The sequence below is a fragment of the Anser anser genome (assembly GCF_964211835.1).
Source record: "Anser anser genome assembly, chromosome: 5".
Taxonomy (NCBI): domain Eukaryota; kingdom Metazoa; phylum Chordata; class Aves; order Anseriformes; family Anatidae; genus Anser; species Anser anser.
In genome coordinates this window covers 7,578,143-7,596,553 of record NC_139725.1, presented here as the reverse complement: position 1 = coordinate 7,596,553, position 18,411 = coordinate 7,578,143, and the positions used below count along the sequence as shown (strand labels likewise).

Here is an 18,411-nt window from a genome sequence, read left to right as displayed (position 1 = left end):
GTGGTGGGATCATCATAGTTTCTTCAAGAATCTGTTCTTTGCTACCTTTCTCATTATAAAGTTTTAGCTGAGGTCTACCCTGAATCATCCTCACAGAAACTGTTAGGTCAGTATTTCTTGTCTCAGTCATGACAGGCAAGGAAAGTAGATTATACCTTTACCTCAGGTGTTTTGCATGTTTCAAGTCCAATTTTCCTTGACCTGTTGTCCTTGAGATTAATTTGGAGCAGAGGATCATCAACTTTTTACTGCCACTGCTGAAGAATGATACTGAAGGGAAGAGAGGAAAACAAAACCATGCTGTAAACAGCATGAGCAGAGGCAACAGTTGTTTTCTAGTTCACAGGCATTAGAGCCCTTGCCTCTTGGAGGGATTTGATTACACAAAAGAAGGTTATGTGTTTATAGCAGAGAAATTCTATAGAAAATTAAATCTTCGTAGATGAGTCACCTCATTTTGCGCGTGTCAATGCACAATGATATTTGCCCTGTAGGAGTAACAGAAAAGCTTGGAAAACTCAGTACAACATTTCTGTATGCTGTCACAGAAAGACACTGAGGCTGTCTGCAGCTGTGGGAGGTGCCAGCCCATGCAGCATGGGGCTGGAGCACCTGGTGTTGCCGCATTTCTTGGAGAGGTGGACCTTCTCATTGGTCATACGCTGAGGTTTTCCCTACAGAAGAAGGGAAACAGAAGGCTACTGAGCTGGCATGTTAGGTTTTGTATGTTTGTCTAGTTGTACAGTAAATCATCTGCAATACTATTTGGAGGTAGTATAAAAAGAGAAGAGTAAGCTAGGTGAGAATTCCTATGGTAACTGTAGTTGCTTTGCATGTAAACTGTTATTCTGTCCTTTTAATGTCAGCGGTGCGTTGTTCATGCCATAAATCACTCAAACCATGAAGATCAGATTTTACACTCAGTGTGAACCAAAGTGGACTTTGTGCCTGTCGGTCTTCTGTTCTCTGGTAAAATTGCAAATGGAAGATCACTGTTATACCAGCTTCACCTGCTGGTGCTGTGCTACCACAGTTAATTCAGTTAATAACACGAACTGTTTTGTAAAAAGTTTTTAAGTCTCTTCAAAGCCATGTGGAAATACACACAAAAAACGTAAAGCAGCCGTATTAGTTAATTGTCTAAAAAAAGTGCTTAGGCACCTTGCTCAGTCCTTGCAATGAGTGTAGAAATCCCCCTCCACTTAATCTGCCCATTTTTTAAGCAAATGTTGGTTAGCACACTTGATTCAGCAGTTCACAGGAATGTTACCCTGTTTATAAAAATGTATTAAGCCCATGATACTTCTGTGGTACCTTCCTAAGCAACCAGTACTACAGAGTTAGTTTTGCCTCCTTTGGGGTGATTACTTGAGTAAGTGAGAACACGCAGAAATTCAGTCTCTTTTCATTCCCATGAGCTATGTCTGGGGATGGAACTTAATGGCTTCTTAAGATGAAGAAATATTTCTCGACTTTTATGTATCTGCTCTTTGGTCCTGGTTACTCAGCAGTCTGGAAAGGTCAATTTAAATCAGACTGCTATGAAGTGTGAAGTGGCTGGTAACTGGTCAGTATACATTCTTTTATTACCATTTATTTTACCATTTTATTACCATTTATTTTTACCTTTTATTACCATTACCATTACATTATTACCAATGGAAACTTAAAAGATAATAAATATGATGGTCACTGAAAAATGATGAATATTTAGCTTAGTGGCAGCAGAAATCATGGTGCAAGCTATCTGTACTTGTTTCTTTTCCGTGTTCCCAAGCAGAGCAGCTTTTCCTCAGGTATTAGTCTGTACCGGGAATCATGTATTTACTGGGACTGTTCATTAGCAGTGGCAGATGGGTCTACAGGGGAGAAATTCTACTTTTCAAGAATGTTTATTCTCAATAGAATTTCACAAGAAAATCCACAAGTTGAGATGAGGTGGACTGCATGCTGATTTTTCTTAAATTCATGGATCTCGAAAGAGCCTGTGTCAAATTATATGTATTTCCGTCTAGCCTATCCTCAAGAGAGTCCCTAGGAATTACTTTCTCATACTTGTCCCTTCCTGTTCTGACCACAGTAAATGATCTTTATTGACCCCAGACAGGACAGTCAGAACTGGAGGTAAATGAATGTTTCAAGCTGGTAATACAGTATCAGCAATAATTTGCAGGATGGTCTTCACAGTTGTTTCGTTTTGGTACCATTTTCCGAATACAAAGCCATTGTGACAGCAGTAGACATTGATTTGATTTCTCTCTGTAAATGCAAGTCCTCTTGACTAAGGCCATTTTTTTTTCCTGAGATGCAGCCTGTTTACATTATCCTTTCATTGACCGTGCCAATTGGGAGTGATTAATTGCAGATAGGTGCACGAGGAACTACACAAGTCCTGTAGGTTGCTTTCATTCCTGTTGTGGCAAGTTTCAAGTCTAGACGCAATGTGACACCAGGCATCTGGAGCAGCACCAAATTTCCTATCTTCTACTTTGGCCTGCTTTTCTCAATTTGTACATTAAGACGGAATAATCTGCCCACCCCAAAAAGGAGGGAACTGCTGCTGAGAGCTGGCTCCCAAAGCAGCCCCGAGGTGCACCGCTTATGTCTGGTCTGAGTAAGGGGAGCTCCTCACTGAGACCAAACACTTGCGGTGGGTCTGCTCTGCCCTCCCTCCTCACCCTGCGCGGGGGCACTTTCAGTGTAAGGATATGCCATGCCTGAGTAAAACAAGCTTTTTTTTTTAGGAATTTCAGCAGATAATGGTGCTGGCTAAACTGTGTTATGTGCAAAAAGGAAAAAAGAATTTTCTTATCACATTGTGTGTGCATACACGTAAAGTGAGTACATAATTTTGCATTACGGCTGAGAAAGTGGAGGTGTGTAAATGCAGGCTAAATAATAAAGGACTTAGTTTAGCCACATTTATAAAAACAAGGGTCTGCTTTATTTTAGCTCTATAAATGTCACTGAATTAGTAACAGGAGTTTTTGTCCTCTGCAGTACTGCTTCTGAGATTGTGGGGGTTGTGCATGAGAAGTGGCTGCTTTTGATGTCACTTAAGATGCTTATCAGTGCTGCTCTAACGGAGAAGCAGTGGTCTCACGCTGTCGGTCTGCGCCTGCTTTCCTGTGTTTGTGCACGCTGTTTGTATTCTGTCTCATTCTGGTACAAAATCAGTCTTGAAAACTCAGTGGTGCAAACTGTGCAAATGAAATAACCTTGAAATGAGGTTTGTGGAGAAGAGCTTACAGCCTCTCTTGTTGCTATGGTTACTTGCAGCCGGTCCCCGAGTCAGAACGGCTCCATCATCAGCAACGAGTCGGGAAAGCCCAGCTCCAGCCGGAGCTCCCCGCAGAAAGTAATGGCACCGCAAAAAGTGACAAAAGACGAAGGAAGGAAAAGAAACGGTGAGAAGCGTTTCCTGGTGAAAGCTGCTTGCAGCCGCCCTATTGTGGTACCCTCCCTGGCACTAGCTGTGTTAAAGCCATCTTCCTATGCCTTTAGCTGTCCTTCAGGCATTTTCTGTTTATAGCTGGTTTTACTTTTTTTACTGCTATAACTATTTGTCGACTTCACACAAAACAGCATGGTGTTTACTTACTATGCATGGGCCTTTGCAAGTTTTCTGTGATTGTTTATTTATTTATTTTAAGCCAGTAAACTAATGAAGACGTGATGATGCTTAGTAGGTGGTCTGGCTTTACATTTATTTTAGTGTAGTATATTCATTTCTATTCCTACTGTTGCTGAGCCCAGACCTGATGAAGGTGAATTACTTGGTGAGAAACGTGTGAGACGTCCAGAGCTTTAACTTCCCGTTTCTAATACTCCTCATCGTACCTTTTTGTTACTAACACTTACTGACAGCTTTTTCTGATGCACCTAGGATGCTATGCTGGGTGTTTTTTTCAAACCCTTGGTTGATGGTAGTGACTTGTGATTTGAGATGTATCAGGAACATCTGATGAGAGCTGGATCAAATCCCCTTTCTTCCTTGTTTTTTACTTTTGTCCATCTCTCTGCTTATTTCTCATGAGTTACAGCTTCGCTTCCACGGTCACATTTTCTGTATGAATAGAAAACACTGTGCTTGACCCAGTTGATCACTTCCCGTTAAAGGGAGGGAATTAGGCTACATGTGGCCTCATCAAATTATGTCACGAATACAAATCTGTAATTCTTCTTTCTTAAAAATACAAGTTTGGAAGCGAGGACTCGGATAAAGAGAAAAACTTAGTTTAGATCTCTTCTCCTTTCTCCAGTAAATCTACTGGGTAGCCTCTGCAGAACATGCTGATGGCAGTCCTTGTGTGACATTGTCGTCTCTTGACGATCACTATGTCTAATACTAAAGTGCCCCAAAGAAGGGCTTTGCTGCTTTAGCAAAAATACAGTGCAATGTAGAGACAGATACAAAGCACCAGAGATGACCCTTGTCCTATACAGTAAATCATACCGCATTTTTTGTGTCCTCTGCTCTTTCCATACATGTACCGTACAGCGCTACATCTTGTGGGGACCATAAAATTGATATAACTGTAGCGTTCTGTTTTTAAATCAGCTTTACGGATTTAAATCCGTGATTTGCAAATTCACAGAAAAATTTTGTTCACTTTCTTTTGTTAATGTGTTTGCTAAATGTAATGCTTTCTCCTGATGTATCTATGACTTTACTGATTGCTCCAGTCCCGTAACAGTAAGTATTCTTATTGGGCTATCTCAAAGAGGTCTTTCCTTTGTAATCAGGATTAAAATATTTAATTTTTATTTTTTTATGATCATAAATATATATTTTAATGTTTAAAATGAAGCTTCTTTTACAAGACAATGGCATTTATGATTTATTTATTTATTTTTTAATCCAAGAAAACCAAGGTTCAAAACCAGTGTCAGGTAATGTTTACACATGTTGGCAAAATAATTTAGCAACGGTATTTTTTGTTTTGTTTTGTTAGGTTTTAAATCTTCAAAGAAAATTGGTAAGAACGTGAAATTTGTTATTAAAAGTCTGACTAACACCTAACATCCTCTCTTCTGGACTGTACTGCATTTGTAGAACATGCACTTGCTGTTTAAAGAAACCTTTCAATATCATATGTGCAAATCCTAACTCTTTATTTTAAATCTTAATTTCATTTTAGCTTTTACTTTATTTGATAACAATAACTATGTACTTTCAAATTCTGCTGGAAAACTATTAACTACTTTCTTTACTCGTTTATTTTACCTTCTCTCTCTTCTGGGAAAAAAAAAAAGCCCGAGTGGTGATGATATTTAATATGGTTCAGGTGCTTCTTGTAAGGGGAAGCAAAAGAGCTACATGATTTCTAGCAACATAGAGCAACCATCTTTAGTGTGTACTCCATTCATGCTATGGATTCTTGTCCTTGGTTCCTACCACATGCTGGCAGCAAGATCTTCAACTCCCAATGGCAGAATGGAAGAGCAGGATTTGTGTTTAAAATTTAATAGTATAACTTCTATACAAAATAGGAGAAAGATAAGCTCTTGCCACCTGATTATTCTGACTTTCAAGAACTTTGAAGGAACCTGTGCATGAAACACTTACTGCAGAGCCCTGGTAGGGGACTTCAGCTACTGCTAGAGGAACTTCATTTTCATGGCACTTGGTAGTTTCCAGGAAACGATACAAAGGGGAGTAAATACTGGTAAAGAGATGGTTTTTTTGTTTTTGTTTTTTTTTTTTTTTTAGCTGGAAGCATATCTTTCAAGGTATGTTTAAGAGAGTTTACTGATACAACCCTTTTAGAACCACTTCTCAGAAGGAAGACTTGGTCATGGGAAATAAAGTGGCCTTGCCCTTAACCAGAATTACAGAACTGGCCTCACATTTATTCTTATATGCATTTACAGATGTGGTTTTGACTTTTGAGTTGTGTCATACCAAATGCCTGTTGAAGCAGAAATTAAAAATAAATACATAAATAAAAATCAAGGCACCCTTTACTTTTCATCACTGAGCTTATGCTTTGTTTCCCAGTGCTATGATTTCAAATGCTGTTGTCATCTCCGGTACTTTGTTCTTTCTGCAGGGTATTAGCTCTACCCAGCGTGATCAGCATCGGGAGAATATTTTGGCTGTTTTTCCTTCCAGTTCAAGAAACAAGCTGTTTTTCTCTTAGCTGTTTGTCTGAACCTACTCCAGCTCTGTAGCCTGATTGTAGGCTGACACCTCAAATACACATGTCAGCAAAAGAAGCTGCATGTTTTTTTCTCTGAAAAGCAGCCTCTTAAAACTGGAATGAATCCCTTGATGGTCACATGTTTGATTTGGGGACTCCAAGTTAGAATGGCTCATTAGTTGCCATAGTTACAGACCAATTTTAGATTCTATTTCTCGCTGACATTTAGTTACACAGAAAAATGACAGCACTGGATGTTACCTCAGTACATAAACTCGGTATGGCTTGTATCAAAATTGACTCCAAATGGAGTATGTCAGGGCTGAGAGCAACCGATGTGAAACCACCATAGGCTGACAAGCTTGGCTTAAGCACCTGGTGTTTTGGAGGAGCAGGAGAACTCTTCAGCTGAGCCTTATTTTTAGATAAAACAAGAAGAAAATATCTATTTGTATTATGATAGTGATACATTTTGGAAAGATAATTACATTTTTTCCCTTTTGTTTTTCTTGCAAAACATTTATTAATGTTTTAATAGGTTTCATTTCTAAAAGTTAGTGAGTTGTGCTTTCACTTACTTTGGGCACTTAGAAAGAATTATAACATTTTTTTAAAGTGCCCAATTGCGTATGTTAGAAGACTGTGAAATGAATGAATTGGCCAACAGAGATACTGGCAGTTTCTGAGACAGATTTATGAGAGTGCGGGAGAGAACAGCAGGACATTAGCACTTCAGCTACTGTTTTACCGGTGCCTAACATTGTTCAGGGAGAAACAAATGCTGAACCCACATGGGCTTAAAGAGCTATATCAATCTACAATAAAACCTTTCCTTTCATGAGCTCCTCACAAAATGAAGCAAGCAAAAGTTATCCAGGCTGTTTTGTCCAAACTTTGAGTGCTTGATTTTGCAACCTTCCCACTAACTTTTTGGGAGTGTGTGATTGCTTGCTTGTTTTGAGGGGAAAAGAAGGGAAAAGAAAAGAAGAGTAATAGGATGTTAACAAGGTGGAAAGCTTTAGTTTGCTAGCAGTTCGTGAGCTTCTATACCTTTTGGGTTGAGAAGTCGTGTAGTCGAGCCCAGGTTTATACTAGAACCTCATCAGCGTAAAAGGACATATGTCATGGGAATATTCACAAGCAGCATTCAGAAGGGGTCAAACTTCTTGTGTAAGAAACCTTTTATTCCTCCTCCTAGGAATGCCAACTGGAATGCTTCTTCTCATCTTCCAAGCATTTGGACATTGTCTTTAAAATTAGATGTAACTTCTCAGAAGTAGTTCAATCAAGGACCTCACTCCTTTTTAAGATATGAGAAGGTTCTAAGACTGTAGAATTTTCTCTGTCTGGGCAGAAGCTGTCATATAAATTTTTAATTTTTTTCCTTCTGTTCTTTGTAGCTCATCTGAGATTGAGATCTCTGAAAACCAGATGTCTGTAGGAAAAAGTTCTGGGGAGGAAACTTGACTGTATTATTAGCTTAGCTAACATCAAAAGGATCTTTGGATGTAACTCCACCAAGCTATGATACACCGCTTCCTTTATTCTACAGAAGTGTTGGCCACCAGTTTTCACAGTCTGATGTGGCTCAGTGTCAGATCCAGCTTTTCAGAATTTCTGAGCAGTTGTCTGCAGTGACTCAAATTAAAATGAAATATGGCAACAGCGATTGAATCCAGCAGCAGTGATGCAGCAGTCAGCTTTGACACAGAGTTATCTTGAGGACCTGACATATTCTAAGAATCATCCAGGGCTGCCTTTTCTGTGCTGGATGGGCTGAAATACAAGTTAAGATGGAAAAGGTTTCATCTTGCCAGTTTTCGGTCCTTTATTATTGGCTTCCTATTCTAATCTAACTAGGTAGGCTGTCTAGTGACTCTAGAGGAGTTTGTTTAGTTTGTTTTAAATATTGTGTGCTATTACTCTGCTAGTGACAGTAAGCCCCTTGTTTCTTTAAATGTAGCCTATACTGTTTCCTTCTTTCCTTCTGCTTTCTCCGCTTGTTTTTTTTTTTTTTTTTTTTTTTTTTTTTGGTTTGCAAGAGGCAGCCAAGTGTTATAATCTATTCTGTGAACTTCTGTGCATGTTTCTGAGCCTTTTCACACTCCTGTGAAAGCAGCACCTCTGAGTTGCCTGTAATGTGCTATGGGGTCTTTGGATGTGTTCACAAGCACAGCAGAACTTGCACAGAGTGATTAGAAAATATCTTCTGTTTGACTTCTTTTTTGGTCACTGTGGCTAAGCCAGATTGTATTATTTAAAAAAAAACAACAAAACAAAAACAAAACAAAACACAAAAAACAGTCTTTTTGACTGCTTTTCTCAGGGCATGAAAATACCTTTCCCATGCTGCTAAGGTGCCTGTTGCAGCATACTTCTGAAGGAACTGAGATCAGTAGGTGGTTGTGCAATTAAATATTACTTAATTCAAGTTTGCCTTCCTCTGTGGATGAGCTTTACTTTGCCACTTAATCAGGTGTGACAGCATTTTTCAACCAAGCAGTGATACTAAGAGTGCTCATGCCATCAGATCCAGTGGCAGTCTGAATGGTTTTGCTCTTTCACTACTATGCCAGCACTGAAGAAGACAAATGTGTGGTTTTCTTGTACATGGGGAAAATATTTCTGCAAAGCTTTAAAGCTCATAGAGCACTGCTTTCTTAAAAACAGGGCTTCTGTTATAGGTGCTCATGACTGCCTTAACTATCTTCTTTGTATCATCATCAACCTTGTCAGTTAAATCATTATTTTAATTATTAAACATGTGATGGTATTACAGATGTGCCAGCCAAGAAAAGGGTCTGATGGATTCTGTACAAATGTTATGAAATACGTGGTCTCCTTTTGAAAGACTTCAATATTTAAATAAATGAGACAAACTTGGTTGGATGAGGAGATGTAACCAGAGAAAGATAGATCTTTGCTTCCCTTTATAAGGGCAAGATACATGCATTGAAACTGAACAAAGCAAACAGCAAACAGAAGAGTAGACATCCCATGTATACAGTATCATAAAAACAACACCCTTCAAATGTCAGTTTAGAGAGCTCAAACCACCTGCTCAGGTAACTCCTGTTTCAGGATCCCAGCCAAACCCAGGACTGCAACACCTAAGACATGTGGCCTGGCCTTTAGGAGACCTTGCACGTCAGAAAATAACATCCAGGAGAAAGTGAGAGCTTCCTCTATTAGTCTGTAAGCTGTCTCCTCTGAAAATGTAATGTTTGTGGTGTTCCTGAAAGGCAAAGAATCGCACTATCTGACAGTTGGGTGTGTGTTGGAAATGAGATGTGTGTTTACACAAGTAAGTACTCTGTTATATCACAGTATCTTATACAGAGGTATTTCAGTCCAAATAGGTTTGGATATTGATTTTAGGAAACTTGTATTTTACTTATAGGCTTATAAACTCCTTCAGGAACATCTATTTATTTATTGCTAACAACTCTTGTTCAGATCTTTCTGGAGATAGTTGACAAATAGAATGATTTAGATGATTTAGAAATTTTCTAGCTTTTTTTATATAGAGAGAGAGCTTCTCTAAAATGAAAATTATTTTCCCACTAGTAATTTAATTTACATTCAGTGGTCAGAGTTTTTGTTTGAAATACTTCAATGCAGTATTGAAATACTTAAACTAATGATTTTTTTAGATCTGTAACATAGTTTGCTGTGTCAAACGTAGGCTTTTCATTTAATATAATTTACTTGCTTTCCTATTATTTTAAGCCCTTTCATTACTCAGAGAATTGATTGCATACTGTAGGTATGGTTATAATGTTCACATTTGCTTCGTACAAAGTAAATTTTAGTGCTACATTGAACAATCTAAGAAGAGGCAGAGCATGTCTGCCTGCTTGCAAATGTTTCCCAGCTGTTGGTTTTCCATGTTTTTCTCTGAAAATGTCATTCTTTTTCTGAGGATTCCAGAGTCAGTGAAATGTTTGCTTCTGAGCAGGACAGCTCACCTTTTTCTTTCAGGTATTTTGCTGGTAATTACCTGGTCCACAGGTAATTTAAATTTCCTCCCTTTTTTTTTAAGGTATGTATTTCAGTCCTCTTTTTCTCTCTTCCAGTGTATTTTGATTTTGGACAGGGTAGGAAAGACAAGTTGGAGAGAGAGAAAGGAAGGACAGAAGAAATCTTGTGGGTCCTTCATAGGATCTTAGGCTGACAAAAGTAATTTTTTTATTTCTTACATAAATTAACAAATAGATGAAAAGCAGGATATCCCAGCTGGTTACTTTTTGTGAGACGTTCAGAGCTAGAGCTTCACAGCAGCTTCTCCACCAGCTGCAGCACCAGTGGCACGAGTGGGTAGCACCATCTGCTGGCATCACCTTCTGGAAACAGTGCAGAGCTACACTGAAAGTAAAGACTGTAGCATGCCTTAAACAGCATTAATCTAGAAATTTTTTTATCCTAAGAGCTGCAGTAATGTGGAGATGAACCTTCAGTGGTGGTCCTCATCTCCAAAAACCCAGTCGTGCTGATCTTCTTTGCAATTGTCACTCAACCTGAATAAATGATTGCTCTGGGTATATCTTAATGTACTTCAGTCACAAAAAGATTAGGAAGAGTAATTCAATCTCAGTGGATTAAGTGGCAGGAGATATCTAGCATGAGATATTTCAAAGAGGGTAAAATGCTGTTAAGTAGGTGATTAAGTAGGTGTTGGTTTTTTTTGCCATTTTCTTCCACTAAACTTTTAAGTCTCACTATGTGTGCATGCACACAGTGCAATCCATAGCTGGAGGAGCAGTGAAGCTATGAAAATGGTTGTATGCATCTGTTCAAGAGAAGAAATTAAAAGCATCACTTTAGTTATGTATTGCTAATTATAATAAGCAAGTGTGCTTATGGTGAGTGACTGCACAGAACATCTGAACAGTTTGCATAAATTTCCTGTGACCATCCAGCTGAGGTATTCAAAGGGCTGAGCTTCCTTTGGTCAGTTCATTAAAGGTTAGGAGTGGCTGTGGTTCTTCTGTCAGAAACACACTAGCTGTGAATTCTTCCCAAAAGAGACAGATAGGAGCAAATATTAAAATTCCCGCAGTACTTGCTTATGGTTCACTGCCAATCTAAACTGAAGCAGCATGGCAGTAAGTGCAGATCACAGATTATTTTATCACACTTCAGTGAAAAAAGGGCAATGGAAAAAAACTACTTTTACATTGTAAATGCCATTTAATGAACAAATGGTAAGCTAAGGTGGAATATTCTTCCAATTTCTAGTCCCATTTGGCTATTATTTCCAAGCAAACAGCACTATACTAGATATAAATGTGCTCAGAAGTAAGAGTGCAGATACCGAGAGTGCTCTTCTGTGTTAATGTACCAAATCAGAAGTAGCTGTCATCTGTGATTCATGATTCTTCTCTTTCCTTCTCTTCTTTCCTTCTCTTCTCTTCTCTTCTCTTCTCTTCTCTTCTCTTCTCTTCTCTTCTCTTCTCTTCTCTTCTCTTCTCTTCTCTTCTCTTCTCTTCTCTTCTCTTCTCTTCTCTTCTCTTCTCTTCTCTTCTCTTCTCTTCTCTTCTCTTCTCTTCTCTTCTCTTCTCTTCTCTTCTCTTCTCTTCTCTTCTCTTTCCTTCTCTTTCCTTCTCTTTCCTTCTCTTTCCTTCTCTTTCCTTCTCTTTCCTTCTCTTTCCTTCTCTTTCCTTCCCTTCCCTTCCCTTCCCTTCCCTTCCCTTCCCTTCCCTTCCCTTCCCTTCCCTTCCCTTCCCTTCCCTTCCCTTCCCTTCCCTTCCCTTCCCTTCCCTTCCCTTCCCTTCCCTTCCCTTCCCTTCCCTTCCCTTCCCTTCCCTTCCCTTCCCTTCCCTTCCCTTCCCTTCCCTTCCCTTCCCTTCCCTTCCCTTCCCTTCCCTTCCCTTCCCTTCCCTTCCCTTCCCTTCCCTTCCCTTCCCTTCCCTTCCCTTCCCTTCCCTTCCCTTCCCTTCCCTTCCCTTCCCTTCCCTTCCCTTCCCTTCCCTTCCCTCTTCTTTCTTCTTTTCTTAAGTGAGTCTTAGAACCAGAGGAATTCTGTTGATTAAGCAAGCCTCCAGGTTTCTGATCCTGAAACAGTGTCTGAGGAGACAGCCCGCACTCTGGTGTCTAGGACACATTGGGGTGGGAAGAGCTGCACTTCTTGGTGCTTTCTATTTGAAGTAGGAAACACAGAAGATGTTTGAAAAGAATCATGTTTTGCAAGTTGATGCTTAGCCACCTTCCAGGGGGTTTGTACATGCCTGGTTTAAACAAACACTGACTCAGCAGCCAAGGAGAAGCGATTCCCTGACTTTTTGGTACTTGAGCCACAGGTGAGTTGTGGCAGTCAGGAGAGATGATCTTTGCTTGTGCAAAATACAGTTAAGACAACCATTTCCTCTCCTGGAAGTAGTCCTGTCACCACTGAGGTACCCTGATAGAGTAGCATGGAAGTTTCAGTAGTGAATTACAGAAAAAAAAATCTCTTCCGAAACTGCAGCTGGTGACTCCCCTGAGAACTGAGCTGATTCAGGATACCCAGAAGGAAGAAAGTGCATGCTTCACTTGTATAGCCATTGCTATATAAATGCTTTCCTATTCAGGTGCTGTGTGTGATAGGCAAGTGTCTCTTTGTTCATCTGATTTTGCCTGTGTGAAAGCCTGGCATCATGGTGGTCAGTGGGAGCCTGGCAATTAATTTCAGTGAGCCAGGCTTGTGATCTGCTCACTTTTGCAAGCATACAAATTGAGACTTTGAACAACCCCAGAAGGAACGAGGGGATTTCAGACCGACTAAAGGCTCTCTGTCGTATTTGGACAGGTCCCGGAAGCCGGAGGGACAATATTTAATGACACAGTGATTTAGCCCATACCGTTCTCAAAAGCTCAAGAAGCGTCAGCTCCAGTCTGCACTGAATACAGACAGGAAGATAATAAGCTTACTCAGTGGGTTCATATTTTGTTGCCGCTGTCAAATATTTTCTTATCAAAATCATTGGCTGTCTAAACTGCTGAGTTTATACAAGTCCATCGTAATTTGTGCAGTGATTAAATATTAAAACAGAGTGTATTTTCAGAGGAAGTAAATTTAGAGCAGACCACTTTGTTCTATAGCTGAGGATCTCTCTTCCTGTCAGTTAGGAGACGGAGCAAACATTCTTCCCTTTAATAGCACAATTATTCAAAAATGTTCGCAAGAATCTCTTTGTAGCATTTGTACTCAGGCTTTTGAGTAATTCTTTCATTCCAAAATGAGGATAAAGTTAGGTTTAAGACTCTGCAGCTGACAAGGTAGTGCAGGTTTACAAACACAATTTGCAGTAGAAGGGGTCTGTCTGTATGTGAAAATTATCCATTTATATGGAAATCTGAAAGTGAAGGTGCTTCACCATGCCTTCTAATTTTAAAGATTTTCAAATCCTTCACCTATCTCAAGAAATCTAGTGGTTTAACTTTACAGCCACTGGAGATACTGCTTTACAAACCAAAAAATAATACGAACTTGGATGCCATTAGTTTCTTCAGCATGTTTTAACACACAACAGTAGTGTTTTCATTTTAAACAGATGGCAGTTTTAGAATTTAAAGTGTTTGCTAAAATCAGTAGATTTATTTGTTAAATTTTGAGAATACCATGCTTTACATTCTAAGACACTGAAAAAGAAGCATTGTCTGTTTAGATCCGGTGAAACTACTGATGCCTTGGCACAGGGACACTTCCATGTGTGTGCATGTAACATCTTTTCCGTGTGAAACCTAGCAAAGGATGTACTTTGAGTTTCATTGCCAGTTTCAGTTTTCTGTGTCATTCATCTTTACCTTTTTCTTTTCATCTTATTAGTGCAGATTGGGAATAAACCTTTTTTTTTTTTTTTTTTTTTTTTTGGTGCGGGGAATGCCAGGTAATCCTTTGAATACGTTATGTTAGCTGTAATCTAATGTTTTTTTTTCCAGTGTAAATATCTCCCAGGTCTGCTCCTGGAGTGTACGGAGTAACATTAATCTAAAGCATGTCCTTGCTGAATTTCATCTTTAAACATGCGGTAAAAATACATGTCTTTGTGCTAAGTAAGTTTGATGTGCTTTAGTTCCTATCAGCGATGAAGAGGAAGGAGGCATTCTCTTTGATAACATTGCCAAATCTGCCATTGACCCCTTTGACACCTCTTCTGGATCAGTACAGCTGATAGCTATCAAACCTGTGGCACTACCTGCTGTTCATGCTGCGTCAGATAGGAGCCAGGAATCTGCCATCATTAATGGAGAGGTAAGGACCACCTGATAAAGTCTGCAGTTATTTCCTTGGCTACATCCGAAGGTGGCACAATCTTAAGCCTGTTATAATTGAGGACTGGTAGGAGCTTTTCACCCTGTATAAAGACTGATAAGATACTGTATAAAGACCCATTAGCTTTATGAGCTTCAAGGACTGAGAATTTGAGATCTGTTTTCATAATACATCTTTGAATGCGTGTAACCTTGGAAGAGGCAACTTTCTGTATTCCTGCCTTCTCAATGTCCTTCTCTTTTATCATAAACATTTTAAGAAAATAAGCAATAAAGGCAGAGAGCAGACTAAGTTCTTTGTCCACGTGAATTCTGAGGCTGAACTTGGAAATATATGTAGATCATCTGGGTCCCAGGCTAACCTTTCTATATTGAGCAATACATCTCATTCAAAGGAAGAAGGGATGGAGCCAGGACCTTGGCTTTGCTTAGTCTGCACTCCAGCCTGTGCACAGAGGGTGCAGATATTTCTTGGGAACAAGGTGCGATGGCACAAGCGTCTGATCCCAGTGCTGATCAGAACCATGCTTTGACTCCAATACTTGTATGATTATTTATGTTTTTATGAGGTCTAGTTGAATGGTCCGTTTACAAAGGATTGAGGATTATATATAGTTGTTAAATGAAGGATTGAGGATTATATATAGTTGTTAAACACGACGGGGACAAGCCAGAAAGGTTTCTTGTTTGCAAACTTGCCCTCCAACAGTCATTTACAGATCAGCCAGAATCTCCCTGATGCTGTTTAAAAAACACCTCTGAGGGCTGCTGCCAGAAACACAGAAAAGATAGTGTCATCGCTTTCCTGTGTGGGTCTGGTTTAGAGCAGTCTGTCATGCTCTGTTTCATACTTGCGTGAAGCCTGGATGTGCCACACAGTTTCTAAACAAATTCAGCATCTATTTTCTGTGAGTGACATTCCTGAAGCTGTGCACTCCCCTGTACATACGTATCTTGGAAGTTGTGAGAAGATTATAGAATTTGACTCTGAAATGAATAAATCCCAAGTAAATTACTAATTTTCATGTAACTGACAATATTAAGCAGGAGGGAAATCTTCTTAATACTTAGATGTGTCCATAGGAACCTGACCTGCACCAGGTCAGACCAAACAACCTTTTATTTTACAATTATGTCTCTGACAGAGGCCCATAACAGATTTGTAAGAAAACCATACAAGTAAGAAGAACGTGTGATGATAGGTATTTCACTAGAATACTTCCCCAGCCATCAGTGATGACTTATTTAAGGTTTTGTTTAGCCAGAGATGATGTCTCAGTACTTCGTGGACCCTACCAGAGTTGTCATCAGTGAGTTCTCCCAGTAGTGCCCAAAGGCAAGTACAGCTTTGGGTCACAGCAGTTGGCTATCATCATCAGTGTTTTTCTTCAGTGGGTGTATCTGAGTCACTGTTGTGATGGTACATAGTTTTTAGGCTAAAATTATTTAACCATCTGCCAAGCCATAAAAAATGCAGCAACTCTGTTCACTTGCAGTTCCTCGCTGCTTACAGATGGCACGGTGTGGTACAAAAAGCGCTCTGTAAAATGACACACGAAGCGCATCAAACACGCTCTAACAATACCATTTGGAAGTAGTCAGCCCAGCACCACCCGTTAAATGTCTGTTTGCCTTTTAGGTGAACAAGGCTTTGAAGCAGAAGTCCGATATAGAACATTACCGCAACAAGCTGCGCTTGAAAGCCAAGAGGAAGGGGTACTATGATTTCCCGCAGGTTGATAACAACAAGGGGCTGACAGACAGAAAGAGGATGTATGAAAAAAAGCAGAAAGAAATCGACCACATTTTGGATCCAGATCCAGATGTATCAACTCCGTTTGCTGAGCCTAAGAACAGGTGAGACTTTTTACATGCAGTTCTTCCTCTAGGAGGAAACTTGCTCTCCAGGGGTTGTAGGGAATCAAAATCTTAATGAGGCAACTGTTTATTATAAGATCAGCTGGTCCCTCCTACTTCATGAAGAAAATTGATATAGCTCATGATAATTTAAGGAAGCATGTAATTTGGTAAAACTGCAATGTTGCTAAAAAGCAATGGAAAGGCAAAGAAATAAGGGAAGGGACTGCTGCAAGTTCTTTTGAGTCATTTTCCAAGAAAGGTAAATAGAAAAAGTAGTAGTAATTCCTTCAGTAATGCAGAGAGTGGACTTAAGCCAGGAAGTTAGCATCCGAATTAATTCTTTTCCAAAGTTCAGTCAGTGGCGTTATTCTTTTTGCGTAATTTTTATCTGACTGTAACTATTGCAGTAAGCATAAGGGAACACAGCCAGTACATTGCCTAAGTATTTCAGTAAATCCTGCAGGAATATCTCTAAGGATGTGTGTGTGGCTGTGGTTGGTGACCGTCCTGCGCCTTAAACAGAGAATGTCACAATTTTCTCATCTGTGACATGAAACTGGCATGTTGTATAACAGTACTAAGGTTTGATTAACACTTCATTGTCTCTTGAAGATAGCATACCAGTAGTATTCATCTCCCTGTTTTGGAAATGAGGGGGCAGCGTAGATGCTGACTCTGCCTGAGTAGGTGGGTGGACCTGCTCTGTCACTGGTGCTCCCTGAAACACAGGCTGACACATTCAAAAGAGGAGATTTCAACAGTCCTACCCCAGTGCAGCCCCAGAGAAGGATGGCAAAGCATGCATATGCCTCCTTGTTAGGGGTGGTGGAGGTGTGAGGGGGGAAGTCTTATTAAAGAGTGTGCTTGTCATTACACCTCCCACCATGAAAGCTCTGGTTCTTGGGTATCTGGTTCCCTGGCTATCACCAGGGATCAGCAGTAGTTGATCCATGGAACGAAAGAGATACTGAAGTACATTTCCTTCGGAAAAGGCATTTATGCCTTGAGGTATAGTCTTGTATCCCCTCTCCTGGAAAGTTCAGACCAAAGTTTTCATATAGGTGTAAATCGTGACTGCAATCGAAGCATCAGTGATGACGCAGTCTTTGCATGCAGTGCAACTTCAGCAATTACCCTTGGGGCATAGAGATGAAAAAGACTCTAATGGGAATTATGAAAGCAGTGTTGGCTCAGAATATGGGCAAAAACTGTGATCTGATGTACTTCTACAGGCCCAGAGTTAAATGACAGAGTGTATACTGCCCTTGATGGGTTTGTATCTCTGTGTTGCACTGTCCAGTGAAGAAAAAATGTATGTTATGTCCTTGCTGGAAGGCCCACAGCATCATTTCCTTGTGCAGTTTTCTAGTGAGAAATGAACAAGTTGCTTCAAATGCACTGGAAAGTTAGGATATTGAACCTGTAGCACACAGGAGTCCCGTGCTGTCTGCACAGTCTGTCAAGAGGATATGAATGAAACAAGTAGAAACTTTTATATGGCTGTGCTGCACGTACAGTGAAGAACTGAGGCATTACTTTGGATGTTTATTGTGTATCACATGCCTTGTAGGAAATGTTTGAAGCATTCACACGTGAAGCTTTAATGCTAGCCATCTGCTTTTTGTTTAATATACTAATGTTTGTTTGTTCGTGTGCCAGCGTGCTGCTGAAAGGTTCTGGAAAACATTTTTTTTCTGTGTGCTGCTGTGTAAATCTGTCACAGTCTATTTGAGGTAGTGATCACTAGCATGATAGAAACTGCTTGAAGGCAGGTATAGTGCTCTAGAGGAATGATTCCCTTCTGTGGCTGAACCATAAAAGGCTGACTTTTGAATTTACTTGTTGAATGTGTAGTCTATAGCCCTACCTATGGAGAGAGAACCATTTCTGATGCTTTTTGCTGTAAGATACTAAGCATTTTGGGAACTTCACAGATGTTTCCGAACTTTTTGCAAACAATTATGTTCCAAAGTCTGTACTAAAACTGCCACACACAGACTTCGAGCTGAACGTAATGTGCTGCAACACACGTCACAGCATTATTGTCTTTGTTTTTTAAGTAAAAGTAAGATAGCTAAAATAACATACTTCTGGATGGAAACCTTGAATAAAACTTAAGGGTAATGTGGTTTATGTTATTGGTAAATGAATCAAT

General features: G+C 39.8%; 1 protein-coding gene across 14 annotated transcripts in view; it reads left to right on the top strand.

The window, feature by feature from the left end:
• KIAA1549L (KIAA1549 like) overlaps positions 1-18,411 on the top strand; it is a 144,121-nt gene that overhangs the window by 77,698 nt on the left and 48,012 nt on the right. For 12 of the 14 annotated variants that reach the window (XR_014584925.1, XR_014584926.1, XR_014584927.1 and 9 more), the window contains 4 exons: positions 3,280-3,407; positions 4,956-4,979; positions 14,198-14,376; positions 16,036-16,253. Coding sequence is in view for 8 of the 14 variants with exons in the window: in XM_083837834.1 (XP_083693960.1) it covers positions 3,280-3,407; positions 4,956-4,979; positions 14,198-14,376; positions 16,036-16,253 (549 nt within the window). In the remaining 6 variants the exon portion in view is untranslated. The remainder of the gene's footprint in view (positions 1-3,279; positions 3,408-4,955; positions 4,980-14,197; positions 14,377-16,035; positions 16,254-18,411) is intronic. The other 2 variants (XM_083837835.1, XM_083837836.1) reach the window with 1 other exon arrangement.